At 38.5% G+C, this 22,141-nt stretch overlaps 1 protein-coding gene across 3 annotated transcripts in view; it reads left to right on the top strand.

Annotated features, from left to right (window-relative positions):
- Positions 1-21,698, top strand: part of dennd1b (DENN/MADD domain containing 1B) — an 89,450-nt gene extending 67,752 nt beyond the window's left edge. For all 3 annotated transcript variants that reach the window (XM_026236022.1, XM_026236023.1, XM_026236024.1), the window contains 10 exons: positions 2,450-2,575; positions 5,297-5,398; positions 7,812-7,902; positions 8,887-8,927; positions 9,844-9,882; positions 11,172-11,228; positions 12,858-12,944; positions 20,015-20,094; positions 20,248-20,467; positions 20,599-21,698. In XM_026236022.1, the coding sequence (XP_026091807.1) occupies positions 2,450-2,575; positions 5,297-5,398; positions 7,812-7,902; positions 8,887-8,927; positions 9,844-9,882; positions 11,172-11,228; positions 12,858-12,944; positions 20,015-20,094; positions 20,248-20,467; positions 20,599-21,192 (1,437 nt within the window). In that variant the 3' untranslated portion in view covers positions 21,193-21,698. The remainder of the gene's footprint in view (positions 1-2,449; positions 2,576-5,296; positions 5,399-7,811; positions 7,903-8,886; positions 8,928-9,843; positions 9,883-11,171; positions 11,229-12,857; positions 12,945-20,014; positions 20,095-20,247; positions 20,468-20,598) is intronic.
- The last annotated feature ends 443 nt before the right edge of the window (positions 21,699-22,141 follow it).

Genomic DNA, 22,141 nt, shown 5'->3' with positions numbered 1-22,141 from the left:
AATTTGTACTCGGACTTGACACGGACTTGAACATTTTGGACTCGGAAAATATTCCGAGTACAGTCGAGTCCACGTCATGTGTAACATTAAAACCAGCATAAAATTGAAATGATAAATTAATAAATGTCTCCCCTTCTGTCATTTTACTGCACCACACCGGCAGGCAGAAGTCTCATGCTTGCAGACGAAACACACGCACCACTCACTGGATATCAGTGTGGATTAGTGATGGGAAGTTCGATTCTTTTCCGCGAACCGGTTCTTTCGGACGGTTTGATTCAATAAACCGGTTGAAAAAAGAAACAGTTCACCGGATACATAATCCGTTGCGATGTATTTGTTATTAAATGAATTTACGTTTCGTCAGATTGCCCTTCATTCAAGCCCTCGGTTTACCCGCACTCATTACATTAGCACAAAATCAGTTCAGAATCAATCACCAAAAGAATCAGTTCGGTTCAGACGCGCTGTGAGTCATTCGGCTTTATGCTGAATCACGAATGCGCAGTATCATCAGCTCCTCGGTTCTCGAATCGGACGCGTCCGAAAGAAATGGTTTTCGGTTCAGTTTACTGATGATCTGAAAACTGATACAACCGGTTCTTGACTCGAGAACGAGAATCGCTCAAAACCCGGGTAGGAAAATCTGACAGGGTAGGATAAAATGTCAGGACACCGGCACGTGCTGCAGTTCAGTATCATCAGCTGCTCTACTCGTGTTCATGTTCTGTTTACTACAAACTCAGTTTGTGAATCTGTCATCATTAACTATAAATACAGTACAGATATTTCATAAATCATCCCTTATTCATATTAAACATGGAGTCTTTAGAGTCTTAATTATTGTCCAACTTCCCTGAAAACCCCTTTGGCCCATACATAATCTACAATATACAGATTAGAAACATGTAGCCCCTATCTTTAGAAAAATGTGTATATATATATATATATATATATATATATATATATATATATATATATATATATATATATATATATATATATATATATATATATTTATTTATTTATAGTTTTATCACACTTTCCGATGTTTAACAAAATACTTGAAAAATTACACGCATGCGCAGTATCATCAGTTCATCGGTTCTCAAATCGGACGCCTCCGAAAGAAACGGTTTTCGGTTCAGTGTACTGGTGATCCGAAAACCGATGCAACCGACTACCAAAGACAGCAGCAGCAACCAACAGATGCTGCACAGCTCAGCATTGCAGGATTTGCAAGACCAGACCTGACCAAACAAGCAATGCAACTTTATGATGCAAGTTCTCCAAGACAACAAGAAATTCATAATGTCATCATTAAGGATCTCCTCATTGGCTGCACTTTACCTCTGTCAAATGTGGGGGAGAGGCATTAAATAACTGAAATGTCATCTTTAACTGGAGGACAATATAGTGTGATACAATAATAAAATAGGTTCATTTGTATTTTCATGCACTTGTAATACAATAAAACCTTTGAAACCTTTTTTGATAGGAAACTAGTTCTGTTGACATAAAATAAAAAATGTTCAATGGCAATGACTAGATGTAACAGTGGTATTTTTTTTATTACATTTTTATATTGCCATTGGTTTAATGGGTTGAAAGGTTAAAATATTAATAGAATGTAAAAATGTACAATACCAATTTATAATCTTTTTTAATTTAATTACTTTCTGGACTCGGGCGGACTCGACTCGGACTCGGCCTTTAAGAACTCGGACTTGAGTCCAACTCGGCCCCTTTTGGACTCGGACTCGGACTTGAACTCGATGTTTGTGGACTTGGTCTTGACTCGTACTCGACAAAGGTGGACTCGGACCCAACTCTAGGTTTTAGCATTAAATAAATAAAATATTTTCATAAAAAAATATATAGTATTGATTTTTGAATAGTAATTATTATTTTATTTTATTTATGTACAATTTTGAATAATCTTGATGTTTTTCTTTTTTGGTTCATGCTATTTGACATATGACAACATAAACTAACCTTTGCAAATATTTTTTTTAAAATTTAATTCAAAAATCAAAAACATGTTGATCAGTACTAAAGTCTTTTAAAACGCAACTAAGCAGCAGCGAGTGGTGGATAACAGTAGTGTATACCATGAAATAATGAAAGAACATGTATGTACTATGAGAGAGTTAGGAAGTAGCTGGGGTACAAGGCAAAGAAAGCGAAGGGGGCAAGATACCCAAGATTCCCTGCCAGAGTCATTTTGCTCTGTGGCCCCACCCCTACACACGGCTCCATCGCTTCAATTAACAGAGCAGCAGGTGCTCTTGAGAGATAGAAGGCTTCTCTTTATTTCTCTCTCTCTATTTTAGGGTGGGGGGTGACCTGTAAATGTGACACTTCACACTCTGAATGGGTTTGCCTGTTCCTCCACCTATTTCAGAGGTGTTAATTTAACTCTCTCTCTCTCTCTCTCTCTCTCTTTCAGGTCTCCAGTCTGAAGAGTAAGCTGAAGAAGCAGTCGACTGCTACAGGAAGTGGGGTGGCTCGGGCCTTTCTGCATGCTCAGGCTGCACTGTTTGGCTCCTATCGGGATGCCCTGAGATATAAACCTGTAAGACTGTCGCTCTTCACTTCAAGCTTTTCACAGAGTATCACCTTACCATCACATTATCAACATAAAAATTTTAACTTAAAGAAGTGGCCGGTTTTTATTTTTGAGTCAAAGCCAATGAGACAGCAAGGGAAAAACAGGTGCAGGGAAAGGTGGGCCTGTCTGCATACCCGGAATGTCAGATGTTGAAAAGCCTGGACTGTCTCTTTGAAGACTCAGGCCTTTTGTGGACTTCTCAGACCTTCTAAACTCGTGAAATGTGCCTCACGGTTGTGTGAAAACAAAGGGCGCTATCTGTTTGTCAAATGTGGCCATCTTTGTTGACAAGGCAGAGAGTAATTGGTTTGTGTAGACCCAGAGAGCGAAGATACATTATTGATGTTTCAGCGGTTGTGCACAAACTGTCTTTTCGCCACTAGAAAAAAAATACACATGCTCAAAGTCAAGTCTGCGTAACTCTTAGGCCTGGTTCACACTGGACGCGGAAGCGGCGCGGAACGGAAAATCACTTGCGGTCCGGCGCCTGCCTGTTCACACCAGACGCATATTCTCTGCGGCGGTCGACAAGCGCTTCTTCTCAGTTGTTGTTTATTCAGAGCACATCATGGGTAAGTAAATAACCTCATAAAATGAATACACCATGAAATCTTTTTCCCATTTTTCTAGTCTGTTTAGATACACAAATATGATTGCATTTGTCACTCGCAGTATTTTAATTTGAAAATTGCTTATATTTTGACAATTGACCGGATTGTCTCGTGTTTCTTGGTGTGACTTCCTGCCGGAATTGATGCGGAATGCTCGTTGGTTGCGCAAAAAATAGACCAGATGCCGAAACTGGCGCTACACGGCGTTAACATGGGCGCTGAAAGAAGCGGCCTCAGTTCTGCGTCGCTTTGGCGTCCGGTGTGAACCAGGCCTTAGCCTTCAAAGTGTTGCCTCAATTGAGTACATTTTCTGCAAATCTACATGGAACTACCACTTTTTTCAATCCGTAATGTTTTATGGAAGGCTCTCAGTCTCACCACTTTCATTTGCTTCACATTTGCTTTAAAACACAAGCTCAAACAGTGCTTTTTTGACAGTCGGCACTATAGCTCATTAGGATTCTGGGTCGAACAATTGAAAATCAGCCTTTGTGCTGTTTTATTTTGATTAATATTTCACTTTGTTATTACTGAGACCAAAAAAAACACCCTTAGGTCTCTGAAATGACAGCATTGCAGAGCTATTTAGCTGAAAACAAGTTGCAATCTTTTATAATTAAATTCATAATCTATGCATCGTTTCAGAGCATCCCTTCTTGAATTCCTGTATGCTTCTGAAATAGGATAGCGGTATTTGATTTGACACACCCAGTATTTCACCAGCATTACTGTCATGTTCTACAATAATGGCTTCTCTTCTGTGTGCTGCATTTCTAAAGAGGTTCTCCATTTGCAACGAATCATCTGTGTGAAATACCGCTCTGCTTTATGGAGCTCATATGCTTTCCCATCAGCGTCTTAGCAGAATGGCGACATCTAACTGAGCTGTAAATGAAACAATGCAGGGAAATCATAATTAGCTTCCATGCAAGAGTTGGCAATCATGGACTTATATAGGTCATTGTAGTGCAATACCTCATGGGGCTCTTTTGCTATTGACCCCCAAGCACAAGGAAGGATGGTAATAAATGTGCAAACCACGCCATTTAGTTGCTGTGAAAGTGAATTATACAAATTTAGAATTGGACCATAATTAAAACGAAAAAAGGTTGCTAGAATTGTTGGCTTTTCTTGCTACTGAGACTTGTTCGTAAAGCACATGCAGAATTAATTTCTGTTAAAATGCATGTAATCATCCTCAATTCAGTGTGATAAGAAGGAGGGGTTTTACAAATGATACACATAAGCATGTTGAGTTTCTATGAAAATTGTTAGTAAAACCAATCTATTATTAATAATAAATTATATTTATGTAAAAAAAAAAAAGTTAAATTATTCAATTACTAATAGTTTATGTAAAAACAAGCAGGAGTTATTTGAAATTTGTTTTTTAAACTTTACTTGCATAAATAGTCGCATGCAATTAAATGCAATTAAACAACCAGAACGAAGTTGAGTTAAAATTGTTCTCAAAACCATTCGTACATAAATATTTGCATTCATTGCAACAGTGCCGTGTAATCTGTATAAGAATAGTTTTACAAATAGTTGAGTAGTTGACATACAAGTACAAATTTCTGTGAATACTGTTCAATTAAAAATAGAACCATTTATATTCTGTGCAGTTTATATAGAAATAGCTTTACATGTAGTAAACATACAGACAAGATCAAATTTCTGTAAAAATTGTTCTTCAAACCATTCTTACATAGTCGCTTTCAACATAACAATACAATGGAATTAGCGCAGAAAAGGTTTTATTAAAAATTTGTCTTGAAATCCATTTTCAAACCCACAGGATGTCAAAACTTCTCTCATTGACACATACAGACAAAGTGTGTGCTCCTATCAAGCCTTAGTTCTCTCCTGGCAACTATTTTTTGTTTTATTTTCATGCGACTTGGGGAGAAATTGAAATGATGTAATTGATTGCAACGGGTGATGATGATAAACAAGCGAGCGCAGTCAAACAAAACATCTGTCTATGAGTCTCGGATGAAGCAGCACTGTTTTCAGTCGTTTAAGACAATAGCGGACTGTCTATAGTCATTAAAAAGAGCTTTCTCATCCCCAGGGAGAGCCAATCACATTCTGCGAGAAGAGCTTCGTGGCACACCGCTCCAGCACCATGAGAAGTTTCCTTGAGATGGCCGTGAACCTGCAACTCTTCAAGCAGGTAGAGTGGAAACGAGTGGAAACAGTTTTCCGCCTCAACCATAAATTACTCAAAACCACATTTGCAATGTTTTCTTTTAGTTGACAAGTGTGTCATTTTTATATAGATATGCCTTTCAACATATTGTAACACAGTAACTCTTAGGGAATCTTGCATACACTTGAACCAATGCTCCCTCCAGCTCTATTTATAACCATGGTATTTGAGTCTGTTTCCTTAGTCTTAATTTATACCCAGAACGAGCACATTTAATCATATCTCCGTCTTGATGCACCATCCGCCTAACGTTCCCTCCAAAACCCAGATAGTGACCAGCAGTTCAAAGACATCTCCACCTCCCGCCTGTGCAGTAGCTTTGGGATCTTATCTCCAACTTGGCTGTACTGCAAAAGGCCAGCACTGCTGTGCCCTGTTCTGACCATGAACCACATCCGCTTGGAGGCCAGCCCTGCCTAAAAACGAGTAGAGGCTGGCTGCCAAGAGATTGCGGGGGAAGTCTGTCAATGACGACCTGCTTTCTGTCTCCTAACCCCTCCCCCGGCCCCTTCCACGTCTTCCAGCGCTTGATGCTAACTCACGATCTCCCTGCCAATGAGAGAGAGCTTGCAGCGCTCTGGCATCTCCCCATTTCCCTGTCTGCACGGGTCCAGGTTAACCAGTTCTTCCTCCGGACTCTCATCACTACCCTCTCACTACCCTTCAGACGCAGTGCTTTTGCTGCATTGTTTCGTTCAGCAAATTTAGTTGCTTGGAAACGTTTCCCCAGCTAGCAATGCTGCCTTTTGTTCATGTCATAATTGAACATGAAGATCACAAAGCTTTTATTATAGAAATGGCAGAAATGTGCTTTGACTTCGCTAAACCCCATTTCGCGATCCCATTTGGTTTTTTTTGCGAGCGAACAGTGCTGCGGAAACGTTACTATGAATTCCCTTCTCAATTGAGGTGTAACAAAAAGCTTTACATAATAAAATGTTGGGAATACATATGTTACTGTCCGTGAATTGTTTATTTGCCAAACGACGGTAAGTCGTTAAATATGTGTCCGTTACAGAGGATTTGGGTGAGCAGATCCACAAAAGCATTGGGACCTTGCTCTCTATTGCTATGAATTATCATTACTGTTGCACATTCTCATTGGGTTTTTTTGGCATAACACATAATAAAAACTATCCACAAATTGTTCTAAATCCAATTAAAAAGCCATTTTTAAAGAATGTGGTGCCACATTCAACAATGGACAAATCGAGGCAACACTGGCTGGAAAAATGTGGAAAGAACTTATAACTTCATTCACTAGTATAATTTTATACACGTTCGATGCATTTACCCTGAACATACCATTCGGCAACATTTCTTGTCTAAGGTTAAAAATATAAATGCTGTTTTAGAAAGTAAACAACATCTTCATCATCAAGTGTTTTTTCAAAGATACTAGTCTTAAAATATCTCCAAAACAAGCAGATAGGTCAGAGCAGTGTCCAATTAATGGGACGAAAGTGTGTCTGTAACCCGATACGGAGGGACGAGGTTTCGGATGGGTGTTAATTTGGCCTGATCACATGCTGTAATTGGGCTGTAGCGTTTCTGAGGCTGAATCCTGTGGTCTCATCACTCATTACGAGATTGTAATGAAGTTACCCTGTAGCAGAGTCCAATGAAAGGTGTGACCCCTAGAGAGGTCCTTACCCAGTTACGGGGACACCTGAGACCTGTTCTGGCCTACTACAATGGTCCTAATAAATTAATGTTTTCCAAAATGGTTCAAAAATCAAGAAGCACATGTGATTTGTTAGTGATGTTCACTACAATGACTATCACTATTGCTTCACTCAAAGTAAAACCCCTAACCCTCAGTATTAAATATTGACGCGTAACCATTCTGTGCTACAAACGTTACATAAATGTATGACTTCATACACAAACATGCTTGTACAATTCTAAAACTGTATAAATTTAGACATATGTAAACATTGTCAATGTAAATTGTGTATGCAATATGAAATAAGTTATATACTTTATTTTTAATGCAAACATTTTATACATATACAGCAGGTATGTGCTGGTAAAATATGAAAAGAACTGTTTTAATGAATTTGTCTGGTACTTTTTATATTAGATTAGACTTTTTATTTCCGCTATACTTAAAACTATTTGCAAATAAATATTATAGGCCTACTTTTAATAGGCATATTTATTAGATCCCTTACATGTCCTCGACGTGACGAGAGGAAATTAAACTTCCCAAAAGGCATTGCTCACACAACATTCTCCTCTGCCGTGCTAATCCATCACCTGCTGTAAATTACACACAGTGACCACGTCTAGAGCAGTCTAGATGGAATTGTTTTGCTGTTGTTCTCCATCCCCCTTCTTCCTTAATAACCTGTGATACTTTAATTTATGACGGCAGTTTATTGAAGGCAGACTGGCCAAATTAAATGCAGGAAGGGGCTTTACAGACGTCTATGAAGAGGAGATCACAGCGGGGGGCTTCTGTAGAAGTGAGTGCCACCTCTCCATCTTTCAAAGAGTGAAAACGGCTCACACACACTCGTATGACTTCAACTCTGAGGGAACAGTAGCTGTAATAACATTAAACAATGGAAGATTTGAATGGAAGTAGCCAAAAATGAAATTTGTCATAATTTACTCATTTTCTGACTGGCTTACAGAAATAAGAAATATTGAAGAGAGTCCATACTGCTCTTTTCCATACAAATAAGAAGGGAGCAGTTGTCAGGCATTAAAATAAAAAATTACAAAAAGGTCCATAAGAGATATTTAATTTTTAAATTAGCTTCTTTCTTTTGTCTAGTTGACAGAATAGCTGATTCACTAAGCTTTAGACTACATTAAGTTTTCTTTTATTTAAAAATTAAATGTTATTTATAATCTGTGACACTATGAATCAAAATAATGAAGCTATAATATATTTCTGAATATACATACACTGCCATTCAGAATATTTTGTGCACAGTCGTCTCTTATGCTCACCAATGCTGCATTTGTTTGATCAAAAATACAGTAAAAACAGTATTTTTTTTTTTATTTTTTTTATGTATTCTAAAATGTATTTATTCCTGGGATTGTAAAATAGAATTTTAGAGTTCATTGTCATATGATCCTTCATAAATTATTCTAATATGCTGAATTAGTGCTCAAAAAACGTCTTATTATTTTCAGTGTTGTAAATTTTTATTTCATTTTATGAATAGAAATTTCAAAAGACAACATTTAAAATAAAATATTTTGTCACATTGTTGCATTGTTTTTACTGTCACTTTTAATCAGTTTAACTCATCCTTGCTGAATAAAGTATAATTTTTTTCTTACAGACCCAAAACTTTATACATATAATGCATATAATACATATAAACTTTATACATATAATACATATAATACATATAATCTTATTAATCTTATACATTTTTTTTTCTGAATAATATTTTATTCTGAATTGAATATTAACACTCCCTGTTTTTTAGGTAATTCGAGGTCTTATCAGCAGTGGATTCACACCAAGATGGTAAGCAGCAGGCAATTCTTAGTTTTTCTGCTCATAATGTTAATGTTAATTTTAGCTGAATAATTAAGCCCAAAGCAGCGGAGCGCCGTTATTATTTCCTGTTGGTTATGAGGTGAAGAAACGGATCTAGTTGAGCGAATCGCTTGAAAGTGGAGATGCGATGCCAGAGAAGATGGTGAAAACCGCGGCATGGGACAGTTAAGACGTTGAGACAGGCTTGATATGATGTGACAGCCAGTCATTGGAGATGACATGAGACTTCTGGCAGGAAACACAGCCATTACTTGATAGATTGAACAAAAGCAAAGCCCTCTTTTCTTCTCTCCTTCCCTCTGCTGTCTTCCTCTCACCTCTCTCCGTGCTGTCTCTCGCGCGTGTTTTCTTTTTGACTGTCTCTTTGCGTTCTCTCCCTTCCTTCTGTCCGTCAGCCGGAGCCGAATTAGTTCTCTGGAGTGCCTTTTTCAAAAGGTTTTGTGTAAAGTTCACATCCTCTGACTGACACACATCCGTTAGAAAGGGCCGCGGCGCCGTCATGTCGGTCAAGGCTTTGGGATGTAAACTCGGCAGCACCCGGCGCATTTCAGAGGTTTGGCGTGTTAGCCTTGCAGCATTCATCCGGTAAAGACCGATGTTATCCAGGAACGAGAGATGAAATCAGACAAGAACATAGCATTCAATGCTATGAGCGTCACTCTCTCTGGTGCCACACTTGTATAAAAGGACCAGAACTGTTTAATAGTTTGCTTTAATGACAAAGGTGTTTTGTTTTGGGGCAAAACATGAAGAAGGTGTTTATTCAGCCGTTAATGATTTGTGACAGTAAACGTGAGATTTATTCATCTAAATTCTTACGGAAAATGCTGGCACGTTCTCTGAAAATGCGTATGTTCTCAGCTAACTGTTCTCTTCTCCATAGCGGCAGAGAGCAAAGCCAGTTGTGAAAAACCTTCAGTTGGTAAGTTCACAGTGAAAAGTTTGTTCCAGCCTTAGATTAAAAAAAATAAAAAACTATACAATATATAGTACATAATATATAGTAAATACTATACATATTTATATATAAAACTATATATTTGCTATAAGCAGATGTGGGATAACAGTAGTGTTGTCATAAGTACCGACCGCGATGCCATTTGGTACTGAAATTTTAAAAACATCAATTTCCCACCAAAATTTCATTACCGAATTGCATCACGGTCGGTACTTTTGACAACATTATATTACAGTATGGTTTATTGTGCTTTATTCTCCCTCATGTCATTTGAAAATGGTGTTGCTTTCTTTTAGGGGTGGGCGATATGACCAAAATCTTATATCACGATAATGATCTATCAATTGATGGATAGATAGATGGATAGATAGTTAGATATAAATAATATGTTCATTATGTATAGATTCTATACATGTATATAAATGTATAATTATTATTTCTTAATAAAGTTACAAAAGTGATTTAGTGAAGAGCAGTGGAGATTTTCTCTCACTGTTGTTTGATTAATATGAATGGCAGACAGGACGAATATTGGACCGCTTCCCCTTTAAGACAGAAGTCTGGATTCAATATACTGTTACATATGGATTTTCTTTTCCAGCTGTTTACTGTCTCCTACTGACCTACATCACTGTGTTTTATGAGGATAAGAAGATGGGGATTATGATTACTAGAATTGCAGTGTAGTTGTGTGGTCACATTAGCGAAATTAATCAGAATTTAGCAAAAGTTTTGCCAAAGAGTAACTTTTAAAAAGATCAGTTAAAATTCTGCTAAAGTTCACTTTCAAACTATACAGCTTTCTGTTGGTCAACACGATAATTTGTACATCTAATTTAAATACAAGTGAAAACATAGTTTGCATACCAGCATGCCAGCAGATTCCTATTTAAACAACTGGATTTCGCCTGCTAAATTTAGCCAGACAATGGTAAATGTGACAGTAGCTTGATTTCTTTTGTGCAAAACGGTTTGGAACCAAACAGTTCTGGAGCCCATTGAATTTCATTGTATGGAAAAAACACAGACATTTCTCAAAATATCTTCTATCATGCCCTTCAGAAGAAATAAAGTCATACAGGTTTGAAATTACATGAGGGTGAATAGAAATTTTTTGTTTTTGTGTAAACTTAAGCTATCCCTTTAATGTGATTTAGCTTCTCCCTTTTTAAACATTTCATTGTTGGTTATGGTTTGATTTTCCCAAATTTCGTAGTTCACCTATTGAGTAGCTTTTCTCTCTCTTTTGAAAGGCCAAAAATCATGCGAAACGGAAAATACGCGACATGAAGGACAAGATTACACAAAAGGTGAGTTATTCAGAGTTCTCATTCTGTCAAAACGGTATATATTGGGCGTTCAAAAGCATCTAACTGATCCCCAGAAATGCTGTCTGGATAGGCCGCTCACAGTCTCTCACGTTCACACTCATACAGGCTCATGCACACACACTATTTAAGATGGATCTCGTGACTTCACCCATGGCTCGCGCTTAGGGTTTTAAATGGCTTGTGAAACCTGCTTAGCGCTTTGTTCAGGAGAGTACATTTCTAACAAGTGCGCCTCTGGCGATGGGCTGTCAAGTCAACCCCCCTCCCCAGCACCACCTTTCATATTTTTTGCATATTTCATCAGCGTGCGAGTGATTTCTTCAAAACTAATGTAACGAGATGTATGTTTCCATAACACTGATGTCTTTGATAAGGCAAATGTGGCGTGAACTGTCAGGCCAGGAGCTTGAAAAGGCAGCCCAGAGGAGACGAGACCTCTCACAGTTGATACGCTGCTTCTGCTCGGCTTCAGCTACACCAAAACAGATTTGAACGTGTGTGTTCGTATAAATAATCATGCGGTACAAGGCTCAAATGGGCTTGTAGCATAGCAAATTGCACACGATAAAACTGGGTACAAGTATTAAGTGTGATTTCTCAGTTTCCCCATTCTTTTTTTTTTTTTAGCAGGATGCTTGTCACATTAGGGCAATTTTGCCAAAATTTCACAAGCAAAAAATAAATGCGTGAAGCATCAACTTTAACTTGAATATGAGGGAAATCTGTATAGGGAACTTCTTTGCCATCACTGGACTGGATTTCACCAGCCAAAGTTCACAGATTTTGACTGGAAAAAATTCGTAGAGCAACGAGCACCTTAATTAATAAAAAAAAAATAATAATAAATGTCTTTTTCTGTGGAACACAAAAAAATATTTTGAAAAAGCTAAACAACACACTAACAAATTGCACACAATAAAAATAAGTAAATATTAAGAAATGTGGAGGAAATAAAGTGGAGGAAAGCTCCAGTCACAAAGGGAAATTCTGTTGATACTTTACAGGTATTCACGAGTAAAAAAATCGTGTCAGCAGTGAAATCTGCATGAAGAGCTCGTTAACTTACACTCAAACCTCCCAATAGTGCAAATTCCTATTAAAGTGATTGGTTTTTCGCCCACAAATTTTCAGAACTTTATAAAATGGCAAAAAAAAAATCTCATTACCGTATTTTCTGGACTATAAGTCGCACCTGAGTATAAGTCACATCAGTCCAAAAATATATCATGATGAGGAAAAAACATATATAAGTCGCACTGGACTATAAGTCGCATTTATTTAGAACCAGAAACCGAGAGAAAACATTACCGTCTACAGCCGCGAGAGGGCGCCCTCTCACGGCTGTAGACGGTAATGTTTTCTCTTGGTTCATTTCTCTTGGTTCATGTCAAATTAATTTTGATATATAAGTCGCACCTGTATATAAGTCGCAGGACCAGCCAAACTATGAAAAAAGTGGGAAAATACGTTACTTTTTTTTTCTTCTTCTGTGGAAAGTAAAATAAGTTTTTTTTTTTTTTTTAAGAATGTTGGAAACACTGACAAATTTGGGTACATATTAAGAATGCACTATGCATGGTTTCTCTTTCTTTTTTTGCTCCTCCACAGGACGCTGAGGAGGAGGAAAGCCCGTACTGTGCAGGTTCTCCCACCAGCACTAAAAGCCTCTCACCCAGGAGACTTCAGAGGATAGCGGTGAGCACGTACACAATCTTTCACACAAACACAGGGAAGGGGTTCACGGACAGTCCGCTCTGAAAGAAGCGCCCATTTGCACACCAGTAAGTCCGAGCCGACGTGGGGCGGCTTGATTGGCAGCTGTTGCTAAAGCGGCTGTGTGTAGTGTGTGTCTTGCGTGTGTGATGCAGTGATGTGTTGCCAAGCCCAGGCAGGGAAGCGGTGAGCCCCCCATAGAAGCAGGAGGTGGCCTGGATTCATACCATTCACTGGCCTTTCTCCATTTCCAACAGAAATAGGCCACTGGTTTTTGGACTGGCAACGAGGCTGCGGTTTTGATGTAGCACTAGGTAAAAGACTGTATCTTTCTAGTGTATAAAAGCATATTTTAGTGTTTCTTTCACATTAAATTAACCTTTTTTTTTTTTGCTTTAATAGCATTTAAATCCATATTTAAATTAGCTCTGTTTTAACTGGAAGAGAGATTAGACTTCCAAACGTAGTTCATACTCAATAGGCGCCATATATTTTAGTGTTTAGAAAACTTTAGTTTTTCATGATATGTGGCCATTAATCTTTGTAAATTGTGTCCTAGCTATAGTTATAACTAGGCAGCTGTAGGTTTTCTTCTCTTTGCACCCTAACACACCTTTTATCCCCAAAAAGCTCAAACACACATGCACCTTCCTATTCTGTCCCTCATACTGACACCTGAAACCATGAGGCCATGCGCCTGGCTATCCCATGATGCCTTTTCTGCATCAATCTGCCCTCTTCCTCAACCGTACTTATTTACATTATATATTGTACATTTATATATTTACTTGCATTTATATTTATATTATTCAAAACATTAGGATTATATTATATTATATATATATTATATTATTATTATTTAAGAGAAGTCTACGGTCCTCACCAAGGCTGCATTTATTTAATCAGAAATTCAGTAAAAACGTAAAAACCTTTAAATATTATAATAATTTCTACATTAATATATGTTAAAATGTGATTTTTTTTCCTGAAATGCAAAATTGAATTTTCAGCATCATTACTCCAGTCTTCTGTGTCATATGATCTTTCAGAAAACATTCTAATATGCTGATTTGCTGCTCAAGAAATATTTATCATATTTTTTAAATATATATATATATATATTGATGAATCAAAAATATAATAGAACAGTATTTATTAGCCCAATACATTTCTTTACTGTCGCTTTTATTTCAATTTATTGTCCTTGCTGAATGAATATATTTATATATATATATATATATATATATATATATATATATATATATATATATATATATATATATATATATATATATATATATATATATAAAGAGTCCTTTTAAAACAATCTGAGTCCAAACTTTTGAATGCTAATGCTTGTCTATTTTAAGTTTATTATTTTTTTAAATATTAAACCAGCTGTTAAAGGAATAGCAGTCAACAAGTGTCCAGCATTGACTTCATGACTGCATTAAAGATATCAAATGTTTTTTTAAAATACAAGATATTGTATTAACAGACAAAGGTACAAGCCAATTCTAAATAGCCTAGTCCGACACACATTCATCTGCAGTCGACCAGGATCATGAAGGAACCGTCACTCTCGTTACTGAGGCTTTCAACAACTGTAGCTCAGCAACACGAATGTTGATCAAAAATGCAGAGCTGAATGGTCCAAGTGTTGATTAGCTGTAAAAAGATCTCACTTCTGCTACACTTCCGGCATGCACAGCCAGCCCTTGTTGCCCTTACATGCTCACACCTCCACACCCCGTGTCAGAAGGGCATTGGACAGAAGCCACGGCTGGCCTGATCTCTCCCCGCCTGCACGCCATCATGACCGCTGGCTTCCATCCAGCCCTTAATTAGCGTGGCTATTAGTTGCATCCTTGTTGTCGGGGAGAGGTGGAGAGAACGGAATAGGTGGCGTGAAAAGGTGTAGAGACAGAGTTTCTCCAATTAGAGCTTTTCTTAAAGGTGGCGGCCGACTCCCTCCACTCACCCGTCCCCCCTCGGCTTTATCAGAGCTCTCAGACTCATCACATACATGCGCATGTTTTGCTGTGTCTGTGCACCAGAGTGGACGACAAAGACCCTCCACACGATCAATGAGTAAATCAATCCGCTGCACGGTTCAGTCTTCGTTACCGTCTAACAGAGAACAAAAGAGCACCGGGTGACGGGGTCTCAGCGCCAGGCCAACGTGCTCTTTTCTTTAACAGACTTCTGCTGGTGTTCATTAAAATGGGAGAAACGCTGGAGTATAATGAGACCTGAAGCGTCTTATAAACTGGAATAGTGCCCAAAAATATGAGAACATTTGTGGAAATGCTTAAGTTTAGCATTTTGTAATTTTAATAAAAAAACAAGAAGGGTTGAAAAAACTAATTAAAAGATTTATTTAAAACCGTTTTCTAGATTTTTTTTTTTTTAGGACTCAAAATAAACCCAGACAAAGTGATCAGGACCCCAGTGCAATAAAGACTTGACATTCTAAATAAAAAAATGGATATGAAGCACTGATTTACGTTGAATTTATTTTATTATAATGCGAGAGGAAAGAGAGATCCCAGATGAAATCATCTCTCAGCTAATGTGGGAAAACAATAAAAAGCAATGTATACATTTTAGTTTCTGATTGGTTGATTGTGCCTTCTGCAGTCTAAATTGCAAAGTACCACTGAAAATTTTTTAAGGATTATGAACATTTAAAAAACATTATTTTAATAATTTAGTATAAAACTACATTTTTAATAATTATACTTATTGAACACAAAATTGAACAAAAGTATAATATAAATACATAATATGAATACAGAAAAGTTTAGCAGTGTTTTCTGAGTCTACAGTGTACAGTACAGGGGGCTGGTGTTCAGGTGGAGCCTGAGGGGCTGTGAAAGCCAGACTGGGTGTCAGTAGCAGGGCCTGGGGCAGAGTGGAGCTGATCTCTATCTCCTGCTTATTCCCGCATCTGAAGCTATGGGGGTGTGTGTGTTGAGGCTGCCTCCTCTGAGTGGCACACAGCCTCTGGGGAATGACTCCACACACACACACACACACACACACACACACACACACACACACTCTGGATGAAGCCAGCAGATGGATCCCCTATAGCCGTGGCCAGTTCAGCAGCACTGCATATTAAAGAGTCCAAAAAGCTCTGTTCAAGTTGTGTATAATTCATACACACTTCCTGCTCCGGCTTATGAGCTTCCACCTCCATTTACATACCGCCCTAAGCAGTGACCACTGTAAACACGATCGCGTTACAGCTGTGAAACTCTTCAAGTCGGGAAATCTAAATAAATCCGATTTAATTTCTTAAAGAATATTTCCAGGTCCAAATGCAAGCTATCCCTCGTTTTCTTAAAATAAATAAAAAGAAATCAGGAACTTGTCATGATCATGTTAACACTCACATTTTGTGGCTGTACTATTGAAACAATGAGTGTTTTAATATTTACAGATTCCATCCACTTCCATTATGTCTTCACTGTAACCTATATTTTTAAATACATTTTTTAAAGAGTAGGGAAATAATGTCATTTTTAAAATAATAGATGTTATAGTCAACATTATGGCACAAAGCACTGTCGATTAAACCCATAATGTTCTTGCTCATATTTTACACTATTCATTATTATTTCAAAGATAGATTTTTTTTTATTTTTGATATTTCAAAATAATGAAAACTATTTTCCTGGGTTTTTCTTATTGAATGTACTTTTTCATTCAAAATTGAGCCACAGTGGTAAAATGGGCATTGTTTACTTGAAATTCTTTCAAATGCGTTTGTCTACATGCGTGCCATTTCATAGTGAAGTTATATTTAGAAATGGCTTCTTTTTTCTAAACTCATCTCACACAGGGTTCATGGTTTGTTTGGATGCATGAATGCGAGAACGTTTGAGATGGAGCTCCCAGCGAGAGCTTTGTGAAACTGTGTAGGACTGGAGGACTGCCAGCGTCAAGATGGATTCGTTGGGTGTCAAAAAACATTGACGTACAAATGGAGAAAAAGCCGGTGGACGTTTTGCTGCAAACAGAGAGAAGCTGCACATCTGCATGAGACGTTGATGAGACGGAGATGTAAAAGCTCACAGGCGGAGAGGAGTCCCTCTCGGCTGTAACCAAAGTGCCACCTACTGGATGCTCACGAATGACACACACATCCAGACTCTTTCTTGCGTTCTCCTGCTCTTATATTCAGAAATTAGCTTTTAGTTGGAGCCAGTTGGAGGGAAGTTGCCTAAAAACGGGTCCTGGGCTTTGTTTAAAGAGGAACTGCTTGAATAGCTCAACAGATGCTGGCTTAAGTTTTGGCTTGGAGGCGCAGGGGTTTTGTTTGCATTTTCCAGGCATATCTTCCCTTTCCATAGCCTGCCAAGAGCATGAGATCAGTGCCTGGTCTGAAATAGCATATGAAATATATAATGTAAGCCTGGCTATTAAATCGACGAGACGATTGGCTGCAATGCAAAGCCCTGTTGCTGCTGCTTACATCTTGGCCACGCTAAAAGCAAAATGGGATTTTCTCTTAAAACAGCCTGCCCTGACAAGAGAGATGAAGTTTTAATGGTTTTAAAGTCTCCACTGAAGACAGCCCATTTTCCGTGTGGATTTGAAAAGGCAGTTTAAGGAGCAGACGTTGACCTATGGCGGCTCAATATGTCCGTGCTGATTTAGGATACACGTAAAAGAAGCAAATAGACATGTCTCCTTGTTTTTCCAAATCAGCGGTTTTGGTCTGTTTCGGAACAGTGGCTCGAAAGGCCTTTATTATTTTATTTTATTTTATTTCCTGATTCGGTTTCTGGCCTTTGACTTTGTTTCACAACATACTTTGGAAAGAATGAAGTGGCGGTAAAGTTTAGGGCCGACTTTGTCTTAATGTTACTTCTCCTAGCATTCTCTGCGGTGTCATCCTAGAGCATTATTAGCGATTTGCTAAGACAAGCATTGCTATTTACTATTACGATTGTAGAAACAATCTTAAGTGCTATTTTTCTTTTTAAAAATTGTGATTTAAAATTTGCTTTATTTAAAATTGTGACTGATGTCAGTATAATTTTTATAATAATAATAAGTTATAATTGTTCTTATTGTTATTACTTAATAAAATAGTACTATAAATGCATTATACATTGTAATAAAAAAAAAAAAATCTTTGAGGCCACATATACACAATAACATTTTCAAAACGATTTACACACATCCACTAAAATGGCCAAAAACGCTGCATTACGTATGCCAGGCCAGTAGTTGGCGATGTCACCTTGTTAGTAAACAGTACCTTTAGGGAAGTGATCACTTTATGTTGTATATTATGCGTCTATGCTGTTGTAATATTAGTGAAGTAAATCCACACTGAAGAAGTGTTAAACTCTTCAGCAGCAACAACAGTACCATGTACTCCGCCATTGTTGTCTATGTTTGTTCGTGATTGCCTTAAAAAATCGGCATGTACTGTGCATGTCTACATACCTAAAATGAAAAAAAACTAACACGTACTATGCACACGCATGACGTCACCGTTTTCAAAGATTCCCATATTTGGTGTTTACACTGAAACAACTATAAGTACAACTATAAAATTACAATATTAATGCTTAATTTTAAAATGTTTTAAACTATTCTTTTGCTTTTGTTCCTGCAGCGCTTATTTTGATTAATGATGCAGACTTACAAACCCTATAACATTTAATAAAAACTTTATGTCCCAGCATCCCCTGCTGTGTTGTCTTGAAGCGTAATTAGCCTTTTGCTAAGAATATCATTACTATAACTATTATTTCACGCCAATATTGCCAATTATAAGCTTCCTTTGACTTGGTTCAGAAAGAAAGTAGCAAGCATGGTAGCAGCTGCGTAGCAACATGCTAAAAACAATCAAAACACACCTTAGCAACTACTATTCAGTGACCTAGCAACCACTTTAGCCTTGTAGCGGCAATATTTGTGCGAGCAAACCGGTCATATTTACTTTTAATAATGATCTCAAAGGACTCAGCTTGGCTGGATGAAAATAAATCAGATGATCATCACATCATTTTCAAATAATTAGCATTTAACTAACAGTTTCTTCTGTTTTTAAGTTCATATAGCTGACTGTATGTGATAAGAGTTTCCTTTTTGAGATTCAGGCTTGGTTTTGCCATCCTGCAGAGGGCTTGCGCTCACCTTGTTTTAATAAACACCTCTGCCCATCGAAAGCACCAGAGAGGGGCCGCTCTCTGAACAACATAACTGCAAGCAGTGTTGCAGGGCAAACACACACACCCAGCCAACACCAAATAAATGTGACACAGTTCTGCAGGTGCATCCAGCCCCTTCACTTGAGCCAAAGTGGCTTGCTGGCCAGATTTATGGGCCTGACACAGGAATCCATTAAAGCCTTTTGGAGGATTCAAGGCCTGAACCCCCCGTAATCGCTTTCATAATAGCTGCCGGCTACTAGCGAGTGGGGCAATCAGTGCCCAACATGTGTTCCTGTTTATTCCAATGGCAAAGTGTTCGGTACACACATCTCTTAGCTATTTTTATGGACAGGGTGGCGGTTAACCCATTCATCAGGCAGCGATACCCAAGATGGCAAGAAGCTTCTTGGCCGAGCCATTACGGCGAGACTTGACCAGTTGATCTGATCCACCTGTCCAGTCGGCAACATAGCGTGACGTTTTTCTCGCTCCCCAGCCTCTGTAAAAGGGCTCTGGTTTAGTAGTGTGCTTTGATAATGTGGCAAACAGCAGTTTATGGGCTACTTTAGTGAGTGGCTGCGTGTTTGCGTGTGCGTGTTTGCTTCGTGGATTGCTAGTTAATGGCAAACACTAAAGCCTGGGGCCAAGCATGAAGCTGTGCCCTATAATGCTTCAATTTTTTAATTTGCCAATTAAACATGTTACACAGGTGTGTTATAAAAGCCAAGGGATTAGCAGAAGGAGCACTTACGTTGGGGACCGGAATTAATGTTGTCGCTCTGTAATTGGGACATGGGATTTAAAGTTTCTTTCAGGAAATGTGTTGCTTTGGTAGATTAGGTGGGATTTTAACATGTCAATCTTCTGTTTTAGCATCAAAATCCAAAGTCGTCTCCACACATGAGCCTGTGTTTTCTGGACGGTTATGACAACAGTGATGACACAGCCAGCAGGTTGGTGTTTCAATTCTATTACAGTATGTTTTTCAAATCTTTTATGGGTAAACATCATCCATTCGTCAAGGCAACACTGCCCTCTGGTGCTTTCTTCCCTCCCACATGGCTTTTGAGTTAACTGTGTGTGTGTGTGTGTGTGTGTGTGTGCAGAATATCCTCTGAGGACAGCGGGGAGGTGGTGTCCTACAATGAGGAAAGTGATGACTCTGATTTAGAGTTTCAGTCTGAAGTGAGTCAAACAGGTGAGATGAACCTGCTGGAGGAGATTTTGGACTCTCTCAGTACTTCCCACATCGAACAAGGGCGACTGTCCGCTGCCAAGAGCCTGGACTTTTTCAGATCAATGGAAGAGCTGGACTACAATTCCACGGTGAGGAATTTATTTTATTATTTTAATTATTTATTTCAACTTTTTTACTAACAATTGTTAGTGCTTTGTAGATGAATGTGTGCATGAACTACGACATGGCCTTGTGAGCGTGTCATTTGTACTGTTTCTAGAAAAATGGCAAGTCCCCACTGGGAAGTAGTCCTGCTCAGGCCGGTTGTGAAGTAGGAAATGGAGAACAAGGTGGATGGAATATGGGTCAAGACGACAGCGCTGTTCACGGTAAGCATCTCCCACCTTCTCCTCGACGCCAACCCTCACGTTCCCTACCTGTCCGTCCTTCCCTTCCCAACGACGTCGCCAATGAAGAGGTCTCCAAAAACCCAAGGAACACTCTCCCTGAGACACCCACAATTCAACTCTCGCTACTCTGGGACATTGACACTCCCACCAGTTCCCAGCTGAGCCCAGACAACCAGTCGCCAACGGGCCGCAGCCTCTGCCGACAGAAGGTCCATTCCAGAAAAACCCGGAGGCCCTCTCAGGAGCATGCCCAGGAGAAGGGATCAGGAGGACAACCTTCAGTCCTCGTTCCGTGGGAGAGAGAAAACCAGCCCCAGGGGACCGATATGGCAGCAAGAGGGAGTGAGTCTCAAGAGGAAGGCTTGCTAGAAGAGATCGAGTCCATGTGTCGCATCAGCATGGACCTCAAAAGCAACCAGGAGCCCACACACATTCAAACCAACACCAGCCTGGACAAATCCTGAGAAAACGGCAGAACACTCACATCTAATCTTTCTCTTGTCATATTCACGCTATCCTCTGAACTCACACCAGCACTCATTGCATGAAGTGTTTGCAAAGGTGTTTTGTAGTGAATGTGAATAATCGGTCCTCTTATTTCTCACATTCGGTCCGAAACAAACGGTATCTTTCAGAACTGCTGGTTGGAAAGGACGAAAAGTAAGGTTTAAAGGGATTTATGTCAGCATTTATCATTCAGTTTTATTTAATTCAGCAGATGATTTGCACATGCGTAGTTTCAAATCACTGTTTCGATAAATCACTGTGGATGAGGGATGGACTTCTCCCTGTATATTTTACTAAACGGTACGAAAGTATTTAAATAGCCAGGCAATCTCAGCTTAATATAATGCCTTAAACCGATTTAATTAGCTTTTACACAGTATTTCCTGACTGTGCCACTGTAGCTGGCTATCTTGCTAACAACTCTCTTGTATGCAGCACGTCTTATAAAGAGATATTTATCCATGCCAATTTGCTATTTTTGGGGGGAAAAAAATATATTTTTTCATGACAATTCTCAGGTTTATGCTTTTATCCAAGAGGAAAAATCCCAATTATGTTTTTAAGAACTAATAAACTTAGAATATAGATTTCTTTTTCTGAATATTAAAGTGTGAAAACACTGGTGCTGCCAATGCCCAGTGCAAAAGGGAATACTTAGTTACAAATAAATAAATGTGTTTTAAACCCCTTATTCTGTACAAAGGCTCAAAGAACACAAACGTTTTTATCTAGCAGGCACAAGTTCACACAAAGTTGTGAAATTTCTAACGTAACACGTACATGTTGCATTCTCAGTGTTGCCACAAGGGGTGCAGTATCAGCATTATCCTAACTATTGTCTGAGTAGCTACTGTATTTTATGAGGCGCTAACTTATTAACCTTCAAAAAGTCTGTTTTCTATAATA

This window comes from Carassius auratus, chromosome 47 (genome assembly GCF_003368295.1).
Source record: "Carassius auratus strain Wakin chromosome 47, ASM336829v1, whole genome shotgun sequence".
NCBI lineage: Eukaryota > Metazoa > Chordata > Actinopteri > Cypriniformes > Cyprinidae > Carassius > Carassius auratus.
Note: the sequence above shows the minus strand (reverse complement) of the source record. Positions and strands in the feature narration are given on the sequence as shown.